Here is an 18,009-nt window from a genome sequence, read left to right as displayed (position 1 = left end):
ACCTTACTATGGAAGTTGAGCCAAAGTTTGGGATTTGGAAATACTTTTTGAAGGGGTGGGGGAATATCATTCATAGAGCCCCCTAGACAACTGGGATGTAGTTTGGAGTTCTGGATGCTGAAGTCCAAAAGGCAACTTTTCAATTACTTGACCATTGATCCAGGTTCTGCTGAAGTATGTATGAAATTAGGGAAGTATCCACTCAATCCTGAATTAGATGAGAATGAACTACAGAAATAGACAACAAACCACAAACATATAATTATAATCTTACACTAATCTCTTGATTCAATTTTAAATTCCTTCTCCTCCTTTCTTGCTTACTTTCAAAGGGGAAGCCAACATGAAGATTTGCTTAACTGTCCTGCTACTTCTTGTGGGTAAGTTAAAATGAAAGACAAATATGAAGCTGGTGGCTCAGGATGAATCTACACTGCCCTATAATCCAGTTTCAGAATGCGGAATAACTGCATTGATCGGGATTATAGGGCAGTGTAGATCAGGACTCAGTGAAAAAGAATAACTGAACAGAGTGGGATCTCTTGGCTGCAGGTCACATCACAGATCAACAAGCTTGTACAAACCTGATAATTTGAGATACTACTGAAGTGGGGTCATACAAGAATATATGAGTTTAGGCAGTATTCTAAATTTCTCCTATGTATAAAAATGTTGTCCTTTTACATCTGTAGCTTTAGGGAGTGCTTTAATTTGAACCTTATATTAAATCACTCTCCAAACCTGTTCCATAAAATTGGGCTAAATAGATCATTCTAACCACCTAGAGCAGTCTTTCTTAACCTTCCTAATGCCGCGACCCCTTAATACAGTTCTTCATGCTGTGGTGACCCCCAACCATAATATTATTTTTGTTCCTACTTCATTACTGTAATTTTGCTACTGCTGTGAATCGTAATATAAATATCTGATATGCAGGGTGTGTTTTCATTCACAGGACCAAATTGGCACAAATACCCAATATGCATACATTTGGATATTGATGGGATTAGGAGGATTGGTTTTGTCATTTGGGAGTTGTAGTTGCTGAGATTTATAGTTCACTTTCATTCATCACTATTTGCATGATTAGAAGGCACATGTGATGACAGCATGGAGGAAGAAAATGAAACCAGGGGTATAAAGACCTGGGATAAACAGAAAACCTGAAATCAGATCCTGAAATATAGGGCCTGTTTGGAAGGCACCACAGAGATACTCCTGGTCAGTCAAAAGGCCAAACAGGGTATAGGGTTACACTCCCCCTGTAGACACAGGTTCGCAGCTCAGGAGTGATCCTGGGCTCATCGCTGGTCCTGGAACCCTAGGTCTCAGCAATGGCCAAGGGAGCTTTTGCACAGTTAAAACTCAATTAAAACTTGTGCGCCAGTTGCACCCGTACATTGGGAAGTCTGACTTGGCCATGGTAATCCAAGCTTTTGTTACATTCTGGATAGACTACTGTAACTCGCTCTGCATGGGGTTGCCTTTGTAGACTGTTTGGGAGCTTCAAGTAGTCCAATGGGCAGCAGCCAGATTGCTCACTGGAGCAGAGTACAGGGAGCATACAACTCTCCTGTTACGTCAGCTCCATTTGCTGCCAGTCTGCTACCGAGCACAATTCAAAGTGTTGGCTTTAGCCTATAAAGCCCTAAATGAATCCAGCCCTGTTTACCTGTCCAAATGTTCCTCCCTCTATGAGCAAGCTAGGAGGTTAAGATCTTCTGGGGAGGCCCTGCTCTCGGTCCCACCTCCCTCGCAAGTGCAGTTGGTGGGGATGAGAGACAGGTGACCCCTCAGCTATGGAACTCCTTCCCTAGTGAAATTAGATTAGCCCTTTCCCTCCTGACCTTCAGGAAAAAGCTAAAAACTTGGATGTGGGACCAAGCGTGCAGTTACTAATCTTCCAGTGCAATAAGAGAACACAGAATAGTGTGATGACAATCTCGAACTGCTACAGACTACGATATTAGACTGCATGATTTTAAATATGTGCTTTTTAATGTTTGATATGCTTTTAATGATTGTTTTGATATATATGTTTATTTTATTGATGCATGTTCTTATGACATCGAATTGCTGCCTATATATGTGAACCACCCTGAGTCCCCTACAAGGTGAGAAGGGCAGGGTAGAAATATGGTAAATAAATAATAAAATAAATAAATCTAAGTAAGATGTGCCAGAGACAGGAAAAGAGAATGACAATAAGGAAAGGGATTAAATCCAATAGACACTGCTGCTATGTTTCTCCTGCCAAGCTCAGATCAGTGGTAGTTGTGATGGAGGGTCTTTCATCTGCTTTTTTAAAAAAATGGTGAGATCTCCTCCATTTCTCCATGAATCATTGGCAAGCATTATAAAAGTTCTTTGCAGACACTTGAACTTGACTGACAAAGAGAATTCTAGAGCAGTGTTTCTCAACCTGGGGGTCAGGACCCTGGGGGGGGGGGCATTGCGAGGGGGTTTCAGAGGAGTTGCTAAAGACCATCAGAAAACACATATTTCTGATGGTCTTAGGAACCCTTTTGACAGAGAAGGTTGAACATCTCTCCGCTTGTCCTTCTCTTCCTTTTTGGTGTTGATGAACTACAACTCCCAGAATTCCAAAAACAGCCAACCTCAACCTCACCAGTATTCAATGTTGGCCATGTAAGTAGTGCGCCAAGTTTGGTGCAGGTCCATTGTGGGCTGGGTTCAGAATGATCTTTGATTGTAGGCTAACTATAAATCCCAGAAAATACAACTCCGAAATGTCAAGGTCTATTTTCCCCAAACTCCACCAGTGTTCACATTTGGGCATATTGAGTATTTGTGCCAAGTTTGGTCCAGATCCATCATTGTTTGAGTCCAGAGTGCTCTCTGGATGTAGGTGAACTACAACTCCGAAACTCGAGGTCAATGCCCACCAAACCCTTCCAGTATTTTCTCTTGGTCATGGGAGTTCTGTGTGCCAAGTCTAATTCGATTTCATTGTTGGTGGAGTTCAGAATGCTCTTTGATTGTAGGTTAACTATAAATTCCAGCAACTACAACTCCCAAATGACAAAACCAATCCCCCTCCCAACCCCACCAGTATTCAAAATTGGGTGGATCGGGTATTTGTGCCAAATTTTCAGTGAATGAAAATTTATCCTGCATATCAGATATTTACATTACAATTCATAACAGCAGCAAAATTGCAGTTATGAAATAGCAACGAAAATAATTTTATGGCCTGGGGGTCACCACAACATGAGGAACTGTATCGCGACATTAGGAATGTTTATTTTTTAATTGCTCTGAATAAGCAGGATTATTTTTAATATACATGTTTTATTGTGATAATTTAATGCTTATGTTGTTTTGTGAATTTTATATTTATTTTGTATGTTTCGGTGATGTTACTTGGAAACTGCCCCGAGTCCCCCTCGGGGAGATAGAGCGGTATATAAATAAAGTTTATTATTATTATTATTTTATCAAGGTTGAAAACCACTGTTCTAGAGGAAAGCATGTGAGCTTCTCTTAGCATTCCTCACTTTCTCTGATTAAGTGCATACCTCCCTTTACTCAAATGTGGCTATTTTAAATACATACATATATATGAGCAAGCAATCTTCCTGATTAATTACAAGGCATGGCTATGGGAGGTGGGGGGGGGGGGGGAAGAGTCGAGGACTGTCCCCCAAATAAGGATGAATTTGTTCCTTTAAATTTCTAACATTGCAATAACTTAAAATTACAGCTGAACATTCAGAAATAAGGTTTAGGCAATCGATGAAAGGGACAGGTCAAGGGAATAAGGGAATAAGGATACAACAAATAGAAAAGTTCTAGGTATGAATGGTTGTCAAGACCTCACTGTCTGTAATGCTTAAAAATTGGGGACTTCAGGGGGCAATTCCCCAAATTTTTGCAAGGGCAGAATTCTGATTTGGCCCTACCCAACAGCTAAACCCCCATGTCTATGTAGCTACTACAGTATTTAAGACTTCATCCAGAAAGTACCTGGCAATTTTTTGAAATCGGCACAGATAATGTCATGAGATCCAACTTCCTCTTCTTTTCCTTCTTTTTGTTACAGGATCGGCTCTGCCTTCCCCAGTGCGTGAAGACTTGCCTAATGGTAAAATATTAATCACTATGGGTGATGAGCGGGTGGTTGTTTTCCAACTGACTTTCTCTATATTTCTAGGAACCTGAGTTATTCGATGCTGATTCACTACCATGTCATAGAATCAGAGAAGACCTCTTGGGCCATGCAGTCCAACCACCTGCCATGAAGCAGGAAAATTGCATTCAAAGCACCCCTGACAGATGGCCATCCAGACTCTGTTTAAAAGCCTCCAAAGAAGGAGTCTCCACCACATTCTGAGGCAGAGAGTTCCACTGCTAAACAGCTTTCACAATCAGAAAGTTCTTCCTAATGTTCAGGTTCTTCCTAATGTTCAAGCCATTGTTCCAAATCCTCCAACTACAGGGAAGCAGATGTCACCTAATGGCAGGGTAAAGAATAGGGTCACCAGAGGTGAAACTAAGAGTCATGCAAGGTCTAAATACTGTGTTTTATCATATAGAATCAGAGATGGAAGAGACGCTTGGGCCATCCAGTCCAACCCCCTGCCAAGAAGCAGAAAAATTGCATTCAAAGCACCCCTACACAACCTCTCAATCCCCTCCCCATTTCACTTTCTCCCTTCTCTACCGACCTATCCAATTTCCCACTTTCCTATAAGTCAGATTGTTCCTCTCTATCACTGTTATATTTGAAAAATGAACAATAAAAATATTCACAAAAAGCACCCCTGACAGATAGCCATCCAGCCTCTGTTCAATAGTTATTATTATGTTGTGGTAATAGCTACCACAACATAATAGTCACACCCCCATTTTGGGGGTGGCAACACTGATATTTTTGTGATCCTTGCATAACAGTCGCAAAGCTGTTTGGGGCTGATTCCTTCCTTCCTTCCTTCCTTCCTTCCTTTAATAAACCTGAAATGGAAGTATCTGGAATTCGGATATTCCCTCCTTCCTCCTTCTATTTCAGATTTTGTAAATTGCCTTCTGAGGAAGGAGAGAGGAAAGAAGAGTGGAGCAAAGATGCTTAGGGCTGATTCCCCCTTCCTTCCCTCCTGCCCTTCTGCATTCCTTCCTTCCTTCCTTCCGTTCCTTCCTTCCCCTTCCCCCCTTCCCCCCTTCCTTCCTTCCTTCCTTCCTTCCTTCCTTCCTTCCTTCCTTCCTTCCTTCCTTCCTTCCTTCCTTCCAAAACCTGAAATTGAGGTATCTGAAATTTGGATCTTCCCTCCTTCCTCCTTCCATTTCCGATGTTGTACATTGTCTTTGGAGGAAGGAGGGAGGAAAGAAGAGTGGAGCTCCAGAGACCTCCATTTTATAGTTTCTAAACTGCCTTGCCTTTGGAGAAAGAAGAAAGGAGGGAGAAATCAGAACCTGTTGTTTAAACAACAAATGGAAACGGAGCTGTTTGTTTGAGGCTGGATCATCCCTCATCCTCCTCACCTTTCAGAGGCATTATATATATATATATTTAAACCCCCAAAAAACAGAAACCAGAGAATCAAAGGCAGGGATTCCCCCCCCCCCCCTCACATAATAGTCACATCCCACTTTTTATGAAAGGGTGTGTGTAAGTATTATGGACTGAAATATGGTATATCTTCTATCCCAATCCCACTCAGGAGGGGTGTTAGAGGGTTAGGGTCCCAAACAATAGGATCTCCCCATTCATATTGCTTGTGTGATGCTTTTAACTTGTTTACTGAGAAATATATAAGAGACAGGGAGCCCCTGGTGGCACAGAGGGTTAAACCACTAAGCTGCTGAACTTACTGTCCGAAAGGTCGGCAGTTCAAATCCAGGGAGAGGGCCAGCTCCTGCCAACCTAGCAGTTCAAAAACATGCAAATGTGAGTAGATCAATAGATACCACTCCAGCAGGAAGGTAATGGCACTCCATGCAGTCATACTGGTCACATGACCTAGGAGGTGTCTACGGACAACGCTGGCTCTTCAGCTTTGAAATGGAGATGAGTTGGACACGACTAGACTTAATGTCGGGGGAAATTGACAAGCTGGAATGTGTCCAGAGGAGGGTGACTAAAATGATCAAGGGTCTGGAGAACAAGCCCTATGAGGAGCGGCTTAGGGAACTGGGCATGTTTAGCCTGAAGAAGAGAAGGCTGAGAGGAGATATGAAAGCCATGTATAAATATGTGAGAAGAAGCCACAGAGAGGAGGGAGCAAGCTTGTTTTCTGCTTCCTTGCAGACTAGGACGCGGAACAATGGCTTCAAACTACAAGAGAGGAGATTCCATCTGAACATTAGGAAAAACTTCCTGACTGTGAGAGCCATTCGGCAGTGGAACTCTCTGCCCCGGAGTGTGGTGGAGGCTCCTTCCTTGGAAGCTTTTAAGCAGAGGCTGGATGGCCATCTGTCAGGGGTGATTTGAATGCAATATTCCTGCTTCTTGACAGGGGGTTGAACTGGATGGCCCATGAGGTCTCTTCCAACTCTTTGATTCTATGATTCTATGACTGTATTTTTACTTTTATTCTAGTAAGGTTTTTAAGGCCCAGTGACATAGACTACAAACCCCAAATTGTGCCAGAAGTCACTCTTGGACATCCAGATGACACCCAAGGACTTTGGTCTCCTAATATACCATCTGTCCCATTCCTGTTTGGGTGAAGTGTTGCAGGGTTAAGGTCCCACTTCCATCCCATTCCTATTGTTTTGTGCTATATTAGCACATGTTGGGGAACATTTCTAAGCTTCCCTGAAACTCTGGAGCAGCCCTGCACTAAGTCAGTTCCAATTTGGAACCAGTTTCACTGTTTACATGGGCCAGTGCTACCATCCTGTTTTCCCTTCACTCCATGGTGCAGGAAAAACAAGGACAGCACTTGCTTTGTTCTTTGTTTGGCATCACAGCTTTTTTTGGTGAGGTCCTGACCATTGCTCTTTTATTGATGTGGAGCTCTGTTGCTGCTGCAACTAATGATGGCTCAGATAAGGGTAACCATTAGGCTTGTGCATTTGTATAGAGTCGCTATCCATTTCTGTTTGTTTCATTCGTAAGCCCACCTCTCATGCAAGGAATCATGCAAGGAAGTTGTCCTCCTCTTCCACCTTCACGCCTCTTATCCTCTCCTCAGCTCTTGGAGGTGCCATGGCTGCACAAAGGAGGAAGGGGAGGGGGAGTAAGAGGTGCAAAGGGGAAAGAGGAGTCACCTTCCTTGCATGAGAGACTGATGCAGCAGGAAGAGCAATGACACAAGGTGGCAGCTCCAAGAGCCAAGGAGGAGGGAGGAAGAGCCATGCACATACTCTCCAAGGCATGTTAAGGAGGCTTCCCACTTGCAGAAAAGGAAGAGTGGTGACCTCCTGGAAGAGTAGAGCAAATGAGGGTTTACTTTTTGTTTGCTGGGGGGTTAATAAAATAGATTAAACTGTGTTCTTGAAAAGCAGACAAGGAAACGGTACCCGCTCCTGCTTTCTTTTGTTGTTGAGCAAGGGGTGTTCTCTGGTTTTGTGCTACAGCACAAAGTGAAAGGAACCAAATAACGAATTAAACTTTTAACAAATTAAAAGGGAGAAACAAATTTTGCGCAAATGTTTAGTGATCATCCTGCAGGGCTGAACTAAGTTCAGCCCAATTGGACAGTCAGGTTCTCCTGCCTCATTATGGAAGTTTCTGAGGAGGCATCATCATCAAGTTGCAAAAAAAAATTCCCCTTCCTTATATCCCTGTTTTGCCATTGATCTTGTACATGAGCTATCTGTCTGTACTTCTCTGCAGGAGATGTTATGTATCCCTATGGGGAAGCTGAAGGAGATCAGAAGACCCCCATAGATGATGATGGGACATCACCAGAAATTCATATGTCAAAGCCTTTTGAGTACTTTGGCAAGAACTATACCAGCTGTTATGTGCGTATGACTTCTTTTGTCATAGAGAAAGACACAAAAAGGGGCATAATGATCAAAATAATCCTATTTGGGAGGTGGGGGAGCCCCCGGTGGCGCAGTGGGTTAAAGCACTGAGCTGCTGAGCTTGTTGATCGAAAGGTCGCAGGTTCAATTCCAGGGAGCGGCGTGAGCTTCTGCTGTCAGCCCTAGCTTTTGCCAACCTAGCAGTTCAAAAACATGCAAATGTGAGTAGATCAATAGGTACCGCTCCGGCGGGAAGGTAACAGGGCTCCATGCAGTCATGCCGGCCACATGACCTTGGAGGTGTCTACGGACAATGCCGGCTCTTCGGCTTAGAAATGGAGATGAGCACCACACCCCAGAGTCAGACATGACTGGACTTAATGTCAGGGGACAACGTTTACCTTTACCTTATCTTATGGCAGAGATAAGAATCAGGATTTTCCTGATAGTTTTGAACTACAACATCCAGCACACTTAACCCTTGACTATGCTGACTAGGACTGTTGGGAAATAGAGTCAAATAGCATCTAGAGGAGCACACACTTACCACTTCCCTCTGGAATGAAAAATGCATTTTGTGAAATATGCCAATTTTCAGAACAGAAACAGCTTATAGCAAATGCTGATACTAGCTGTCTCCAAACAGTAAAGAAAGAACATGTATTACTAAGGACTTCATCCCATGCGATTAGTAAAGCATTGGGGATCATAGCTTTGCCCTTTAGCTTCACAACATCCCATTTAGAAATACTCAGGGTGACACTGGTAATGGACTAGGAGCAAAGTTTTGAAAATATGGAAGGCCTTGATAATTACTAGGGGTCTATGACCCACTAATATTAAACCCTCAGAGACAGATTACAGAACCATCATTTCCCAATCATTTTACTTATTTATCATTGAATGCTTTCATGACCGAAATCACTGGGGTGTTGTGTGGTTTCCAAGCTGTATGGCCATGTTCTAGCAGCATTTTATCGTGACGTTTTGCCTGCATCTGTGACAGCCTCAGATGAAGGCAAAACAGGAGAAAATGCTGCTGGAACATAGCCATATAGCCTGGAAACCACACAATACTCTACTTATTTCTCAATTGTCAGCCCACTGGGATTGCCAAGATAATAATTTTGAAACATTGCATAAATAAATTAATTGGTCGGACAAATCAAACCACTATACCATGCAGTCTCCCAAGGAGCTCACAGCAGAAGTATTAACATTCATAATATTTTTGCCTGGCTTAAAGGGGATTTTGCACAAATTGAACTTCTGGGATACCTAGAAGTAGGATGACCAACCAGTTTAACAGCATTTTCCTTTTCTACCCATTTTAATAATGCATGCTTTGGGGCTCTCTGTGTTATCACAGGTTAACAACAATGGTGTGGTTTCCTTTGATGAACCTGTCGCTGGATATACTCCCAAAGGTATCCCTCTGGCAGATGGAAAGGCTTTTGTTGCCCCATACTGGGGAGATGTCAACAATGAGCTAGGGGGAGATGTCTGGTATCGACAGACAAAAGACCCAGCAACTTTAAATCGACAGAGAAGAGACACAGCAACCTTAAATCAACAGACAAAAGACTTGGCAACCTTAAATCGTATCACCAAGGACATCAATATGTATTTTCCTGATTCTCATTTCAATGCCGATTGGGCTATGATTGCCACCTGGCATCATGTGGCCTATTATGGAAGTCGTTCCAATAAGGTAAGCTACATAGGATACAAACAAAAACTCTTAAATAGTATTGCTTTAAGGCACAGATTTACCAATTTAATCCTCTCCTGGGCAATAAGGACGTCTCAAGTTACAGTATATGAGCCCATTATCTCAGTAGATCTATTTGCCCACTCCAGTATTAAACATTGCCTGCCATATCATTATTAATCACTTTATCAGCTCTAATATCAAGAAGTCAATTAAATGAGAATACAGTAAGAGCAAGTAAATAGCTATAGCAAAAGAGAGTGGACAAATGCTCCCTCTACTAACTTGCTCAGATCTTAAGATCAGTGAATGAACTGTGCAATAGCATTATGAAGTCCATCCTGTGCCACAACTTAACTCATTCTATATGTCTTTGCAACAGACAAACACCTTCCAGTGTATCTTAACACGGGACAAGGAAAAGGCCTTTGTTATACTCAACTATGGTGACATACAATGGACCACTGGTACAGCAAGTGGTGGAAATAGCAAGACAGGTCTGGGAGGAACCCCAGCACAGGTATGTATGACAAGATTAGACAGCTAAGGATTGTTTGTTCTGAGGAGATGTTGTCACTCACGCACCCCAGCCACAGCTAATGGCGAAACCAATAAAATGCCCTCTTATTCTAATTTGGGAATATAGCAGAGTAATGTCTGAGAGCCAGTGTGGTGTAGTTTGAGTATTGGAATACAACTCTGGAGATAAGGGTTTTATTTTCCCCTTGGCCATGGAAGCCCACTGGGTGACGTTGGGCTAGTCATATACTCTCAGCCTCAGAAAAAGCTGGAAATGACTTCAAGGCACAGAACAAAACTTGGTTGATGTGCTTCACTGCTGGCTGACAGAAACTGTCCAGGGTCTCAGAAAGCAGTAGTTTGCATGCTTAGCATTTAATTGAAGTCAGATCAATGAAGCTTAACAGAAAACTGATGGCTAAAACAAAAGGGATTCAACTTTAGGCCATGCCATACCTAGAATTATGACAGGATTAGAAAATCCAATACTGTTCTTGTTCTTTTTTACATTATTTAAAGAGCCACATGTGTTTTCTTTATCTAAGATTATTGTCTGTCAGCTCCTGGTAAATTCAGATCATTTTTATGCCAGTTCTCTGGGTTGATTTATTTTAAGCCAGTATAACACTGGAAAAAACAGGAGTAAAATCTGGGGCTTTTCAGTCAGCCTTGATGCACCCTGAAATCAAATTCTATGGATTGAATTTGGCAACTTTTGCAAGTAGAACATGAGCAGTAGCTATAAATTATAATGTAATAATTTTAATTTGTATCATTATTTATAGTTAATATATTAATATAAATTATGATGGTTCTTTTACTTGGAACCAAACCCAAGCCAGCAGAGTAAAACCCAGTTATCTTAACAGCAGTCAAAAGCAAAAAAAAAAAAAAAAAAGTCAAAACATGACTGAGTTTGAGATCAGACTACATATGTGATAAGAAGGGAATTCAGAGTAGCTGCAAGGGATCTATTTATTTCTTTATTGTTGTACAATAACTCCCATCACCCTTATCTTTTGGCTATGCTGATGTAGGATTTTGATCCCAATAATACTCGGATCCCAGGAACCAACTCAATATTGAAGCTAATTGAATGAAATCTCTTTACCTCCAGATGCTGGTGCGTGTGAACTCATAGCCAGCATAGTTTATGGTCATGCGCAATGGGAGTTGTAGTCTAGCAGCATCTCCTCCCACTAGTGATCTTTGGTGTGACCATTAGAAGCAGAACCCCTGCACAATTCCTCCCTGCAATGGAGATTGTTCATAGGAGGGGCTGTAAACATAAGTCTGATCCACACAATAGACCTTCCTCATTTCCAGCAGCGGATGATTGGTAAGGCAGAAACAGAGGACTACTAATCCCTATGGATTCCCTACAGTATTGCCACAACCATGAATATGAATAAGTTCCAGACACATATCTCTAAGGGTCCTTATACACGGCCATATAATCCAGAATGTCTAGGCAGATAATCCACAAGATCTGCTTTGAACTGGGTTATCTGAGTCCACATTGCTGAACTGGGTCATCTGAGTCCACATTGCTGTTATGATAATTGGAAACAGATATGTGATTATGTGTTTGCGTGATTATATAATTAACTGTTACTGTTTTTAACCTTTTATGTATTTATGGTTTTATATTGATGTTTACTGAGATTGTGGCATCAAATTGCTGCCTGTGTTAGCCGCTCTGAGTCCTCCTTCGGGGGTCGAGAAGGGCGGGGTAGAAATGCTGTAAATAAATAAATAATAAATAATAAATGGCCATATAATCCAGTTCAATGTGGATTTTATACAGCTGTGTGGAAGGGTACTAAGTCACACGTATCACACGCATGCGAGATGAATCTGGCCCACCATGTCTTTTATGTATCCCATGACTTTCATTGCCAGGGCAACATAGTTACATAGGCATGTGTTCTGACTGAGGACTTTATCACATTGAGATATATGGTACTCAATTTCCGAGGGCCCTTCCACACAGCCCTGTATCCCAGAATATCAAGGCAGAAAATCCCACAGTATCTGAGTGTGGTCTCAGATAACCCAGTTCACACTCAGATAATGTGGGATTTTTTTAACATGATCCAAATGGTTCAGTGGTGATTTGAATGCAATATTCCTGCTTCTTGGCAGGGGGTTGGACTGGATGGCCCATGAGGTCTCTTCCAACTCTTTGATTCTATGATTCTATAAAATGACATTTGCTCCATTCCATCAGTAATCTGTTGGAATCTGTCTGCAAAACATTGCAGAAATGGAATGACACAGGATTCTAGTCATGTTTTTTTATTTACTACGATTTAATTTGTTGTTGAGATGCTGTTTTTATGACTGATCTGAAAATCAGTATGCATTCTGTCAGCTAAAAACTCGTGAGAATTGTAGTTCAAGTCTTCCGTGCTATGTCACTGTTCAATATTAGAAAAATAAAAATAAAAATGTGATGTAGTGGTATTCAAATGGATTAGGAGGAGCCAGCCTTCTGTGATGAGTCAAAGCACAGTATTTTCAAATTGTAATAATCATAATAATCAGGTGTGATGGGGAAAGTATGCATCCCCTCTGAATATATAGTATGCCTCCAGTCCTTTAAAAATGCACAATGCATACTGATATAAACAGATTAAATCCTAATGTGATAAGGCTAAGTTGGGATACCCAGTTTGCTATGGTGATGGTTTGGAGGTTCCTTTGAGAGGTTGTGATAAGGAGGTGAGAATCAAAATGTGAAGGAGAAGCTGGAGGCAAAGACCTCTCTTGAGCATTGTCCATGCATGGCAGCCTGTAACAGAGTAGCCCTTTCACTGGTTGTCTTCTGCAGTAATTTAGGAACCTAGTCATTTTCATATTTAGACCTTTGGACTCTTTCCTTGATCTGAGGAAAATTCATATCCTAGGATGGTTAACGGTAAATAGATAAAGTTTGTACTTTAAAGATAAAGAATGTGGTTGAATATTACACAAAGATGGCTGATGATGCTTTTGTTTTAGGCTGGATTCAACACTGGTGATAATGAAAACTACTATAGTATCCCTGGTTCCCGCTCTGCACATATTCTCAACATTATTAACACTAGCAATGTGGGGGTTGAAGGATGCTGGGCATTCCAGGTGAATAATTTCACGGCGACTGGAGTTTCTGAAGAGCTTCAGAAATTAATACCCCCTGTAGAGCCCGAGCCCGAGCCTGAGCCAGAAGCCCCTGTAGAGGAAGAGCCACAGAGCCCTGAAGAAGAGCCACAGACCCCCATGGAAGAGCCACAGAGCCCTGAAGAAGAGCCACAGACCCCCATGGAAGAGCCACAGAGCCCTGAAGAAGAGCCACAGACCCCCATGGAAGAGCCACAGAGCCCTGAAGAAGAGCCACAGATCCCCATGGAAGAGCCACAGAGCCCTGAAGAAGAGCCACAGACCCCCATAGAGGAGCCCCAAGCCCCTGAAGAAAAGCCACAGACCACTGTAGAAGAGCCATCAGCCCCTGTAGAAGAGCCGCCGGCATCTGTAGAGGAAGAACCTGAGGATCCCTTCGTGGAAGAAGAACCCGAGGATTCCCTATATGATGATGATGATGATTACTATTATGATGATGATGAAGATTGTGAGTGGTAAGTATATCCAAGCAAGACCTCTAGCATGGGAGTCAGCTGCCTTTTCTTGCAAGCCTGTGACCAAAGCCTTCTTCATGTCCACAATATTCTTGTCATGATAGCAGATACTGGCTTCCTTCTTTTTTTTCAGGAAAATACCACATCACATTTTCAGGGAATGTCACATAAGCAGATGACCTCCCTATTGGTACTTCTTCCCAATCAAATCATAGAGGGGGAAATTATTTTTGTAGTGTTTCCCATCATATTTGAACATCCTGAAATATTCCAGTGAATTTTTTTGCACAGAAAAAATAGCTTTCCAACACAAACACATATACCCTTTTTTAAAAAGAGGAAACTGTGTATCCTGCACAGGAAATTTTGTCATCTGTGGAGAAAGTGTGTGTGTGAGAAAGCCACATATTTTCCTATACAGAAAAATATTCAGGAACTCCAAGATGGTCAAATATGGGCAGAATTAAAAATATGTTTTCACCATCAGTGAGAGAAAAATCACAATTATATGTATTTGAATGCAAAGATGATATAATCAAAAAATTACATCACTGATCCCTTCCAAAGGAAGTCAAATTGACTCTATCCCTTTGGGGCAGTGGTTCCCAACCTTTATTTTATTTTAATTTTTTGCCCAGGGAATACTTGACAACATTAGTACCAAAAAGGTTATGAATCAGTTTTTGGTCAACTTTAGATTTGGTTTGGTTATTTGGAGTGCTGATTCAGAAAATTGCATTGGATAGACCACATTAGCTCTTGTTTCCGATACAGAACATATGCCATCCAGTAGTCGCCATCTGCTCACCCACAGAAAACCATATTTAATAACCTAGAGCTGATCCCAAGGTGTGCCTGCTTCCAGGTGCCACATGGAATAGCTCTGCTCAAGGAGAGGGAGGGAGAAAGGAGAAGGAGAAGAAGCAGCAGCAGTCAGGAGGCTTGTTGTAGCGCCTTTCATGGGTAGTCAGCCTCTCCTCTCCCAACATCCCCATTGCCTCAGCACTATAAGAGGGTTTTGCAAGACCAGTTGCTCTCGTTGCAATGGTATAGTAATGGTGAGGCTGTGGACCATATTTTAGTTCTTGGGAACCACTGGTAGTCCATGGAGCACAGGTTGGGAACCACTGCTTTGGGGGTACCAACAGGAAGCCAAGTCTGCATTATTTCAAATGGCCTTTAAACTTCAGTTGGCTGTTCGCACTATTTTAAGTGTGTCTTTTTTTTGGGGGGGGGGGGGGATTTCAGTTTCTTTTAAATAACAATTTTGATCAATTTTGCCCATTTTTCATGATATGTTTTTATCTGCCATTTTTACAAAGGCTTTGCAAAAAGGCAGTTCTTTGTCAGAGGCTTTTCAGCTGAGCCGATGCCAGCAATGATCTTTCAATATTTGTTTGTTTATTTAATTAGTGAAAGGGTATATTTATTGCCTCTCAAACCACCTTAAGTCCCAAGTAAAGTGTGCTATACATGCATACATAGATGTTTGGTCCAGCAGCTGCAGTTTCTTTGCTTGGCATACGACAAGCTCAAAATAAAATGGCAGGAGTGGGTGGCACTGGAAGGGCATCAGTGTTATCTCTGAAAAAACTTCTTGAACTGCCTAGCTTTTTCTTCTAATGCAAATATGGTCTTTTTTCCCCTTCAGATAAAACCATCTCAGAAGAACCCAACTTCAAGTGGACATTGACAATGTCCTAAAAGAGCCAGATGGGATTTGGAACAGTCCTCTTCATAGCCCAGTAGAATCAGGAAGCCTAATGCAATCATAGCTTAATTGTAGTGTAGCAAAATAATAAAAATCAATTCTGGCATTCTCCTTTTTGTGTCTCTCAAGTAGTGGAGTAATCAAAAGGTGCCAAGAGAGGTTTGCATGTAATAATGAGGTTGATAGTTATGAATTTAAATGCACTTGTGTGTCAGAAACAGTTGGAGAAATGATAACAATATACTGTATTTGCTCTCAAAAGACACTTTGTGCACATTCAAAAGCCCACTATTTATTTCTACTACAATTACATCCCATAGTCTGAATGCACGTAATTCACATGGTGTTATTTGGCTTTTCTGCAAGGACACAATTGTGAGTCTTTAACAACCCAGTAGTCCTGTCCATGGAACAGAAAACACACTGCAAACTTGTCAAACTTACTACCAAACAAACAAACCCAAATCAAGTTAGTATGCCACAGATTAGAAATGTGATTCTCTGGGCCTCCAGTTGTTTTGGACTTCAGCTCCCACAGTTCCTAACAGCTGTTTAAGTTGGCTGGGATTTCTGGGAGTTGAAGTCCAAAACACAAAGAGGCCCAAAGGTTGGGAACCACTGTAACCCTCTGAATTCACCAAGCAAATAATTACCATTTATCCAAAATGCCTTTGAAACATTGATGGAAAGTATGGTTCCAAGTGCCATCTAGTGGACATATCTATGCCTCTCCCGTTCTTTGTGAAAGGGGTGCTGTACAAAAATGTTTTTAGATATGTTACAATGTTAATAAATAGAACTGGCAAGATTAAGATGTAATTTCTTTTTCCTAGAGTGATGGTAAAATATGATTGGCCAATATTCCACAAGAGTCCAAAGCTGTTGTTACGTATAGGCAGTCCCAGAGTTACAAATATTTGACTCATAGTTAAGAACAATAATAACTTTGTAATAGTAACTTTGTTTTTGAACCCCACTTCCATCTCCCTGAAGGGGAGGTTTACACATGGCACAAAGTGCCTAAAACTGCACATAAAATAAACACACAGTACAATACAAGATAAACCAGGAGTGTATAAAACAAGAATTTGAACTGAAAACAGTGCCCAATAACCTATACTGTCAACTGTCATAAAAACATAGCCAACTGTAAACAAGAAGAAGGGAAATGGATAGTGCAAGTTGTACCTAAGGGACATGGGCATGGGCTGAAAGTGCTGTGCTGTATCATAATTGTGGACCATTGGGCAAGACATTTTCAAAGGTTTGTCTAAACCAGGGGTCCCCAAACTAAGGTCCTAGGGCCGGATACGGTCCTCCAAGGTCATTTACCCGGCCCTCACTCAGGGTCAACCTAAGTCTGAAACGGCTTGAAGGCACACAACAACAACAACAACAACAACAACAACAATCCTATCTCATCAACCAAAAGCAGGCCCACACTTCCCATTGAAATACTAATAAGTTTATATTTGTTAAAATTGTTCTTCGTTTTAATTATTGTATTGTTTTAAAGTGTTTTTTGCACTACAAATAAGATATGCGCAGTGTGTGTAGGAATTCATTCATGTTTTTTCAAATTATAATTGGGCCCTCCAACAGTTTGAAGGACTGTGACCTGGCTCTCTGTTTAAATAGTTTGAGGACCTCTGGTCTAAACATCCAAGTCTTTAATTCCCTCCAGAAGAAGGACAGGGTGAGGGTCTGCAAGGAGGGAAAGGCCTGATTCCCCATTAGGAACCTGCCTACTACCTTACGCTGGAGGAAAGGGCACAGCAGGGGAGCAGAGCAGCCTTAAATGGCCTGCAACTCCGCCCCTGTCAACCGCCCCCACCAAGTCTGGTCATGAGTGTTGGAAATAGCAACCTTCCAAGCACCCACTAATTATCACTGACTTTTTAGGATGACATTATTTCTGTTCTTATTGCATGCCACACACATCTTGCGTTTCAACAAGAAATCAAAAAATGCTTGCCCTAAATATCCAAGCAAAGAAAAAGATGGGTTTCCAACAGACCTCACAACCTCTGAGGGTGCTTGCCATAGATGCAAGTGAAACGTCAGGAGAGAATGCTTCTAGATAATGGACATATAGCCCGAAAAACCTACAACAACCCAATGATTCCAGCCATGAAAGCCTTTGACAATACATCCACTAACTGTTTGTAAATATGTATAATTGCTAACCTATATTGTATGTATGTTTTGGTTTGCCAGTTTGACTGTAAGTCTTTGGTGTGGGAGGGGCTTCAGACACAGAACTCCATTTTGGTATTTAGTATGCTATCAGACCACAATGGAGGTGGATGCATGTTGCTGTTTGGGCTTTAGTGGAGAAGTATGACTTATGGGCTTCAGTGAGTACAGCTATACTTAAAGACCATGGACAATTGATTAAGGGTAATAGTATGAAAGCTGGGTCCGGAAGCTCTGAGCCTTACGCTCTTTCTGCTTCACACCTTTGGGAGCGCTGTTTGTGCAACACAGAACGCTGTTTGTGCAACACAGATATTATAGAA

General features: G+C 41.7%; 1 protein-coding gene across 1 annotated transcript; it reads left to right on the top strand.

Annotated features, from left to right (window-relative positions):
- The first annotated feature begins 343 nt into the window (after positions 1-343).
- Positions 344-15,483, top strand: LOC132780622 (alpha-tectorin-like). Its single transcript, XM_067462407.1, has 7 exons — positions 344-380; positions 4,064-4,105; positions 7,799-7,929; positions 9,302-9,643; positions 10,026-10,163; positions 13,166-13,772; positions 15,431-15,483. Exons 1-7 carry the CDS (start codon positions 344-346, stop codon positions 15,481-15,483), a joined length of 1,350 nt encoding a protein of 449 aa, XP_067318508.1.
- Positions 15,484-18,009: the final 2,526 nt, after the last annotated feature.

The sequence above is a fragment of the Anolis sagrei genome, chromosome Y (genome assembly GCF_037176765.1).
Source record: "Anolis sagrei isolate rAnoSag1 chromosome Y, rAnoSag1.mat, whole genome shotgun sequence".
NCBI classification, from domain to species: Eukaryota; Metazoa; Chordata; class Lepidosauria; order Squamata; family Dactyloidae; genus Anolis; species Anolis sagrei.
This window is presented reverse-complemented; position numbering and strand designations above follow the sequence as displayed.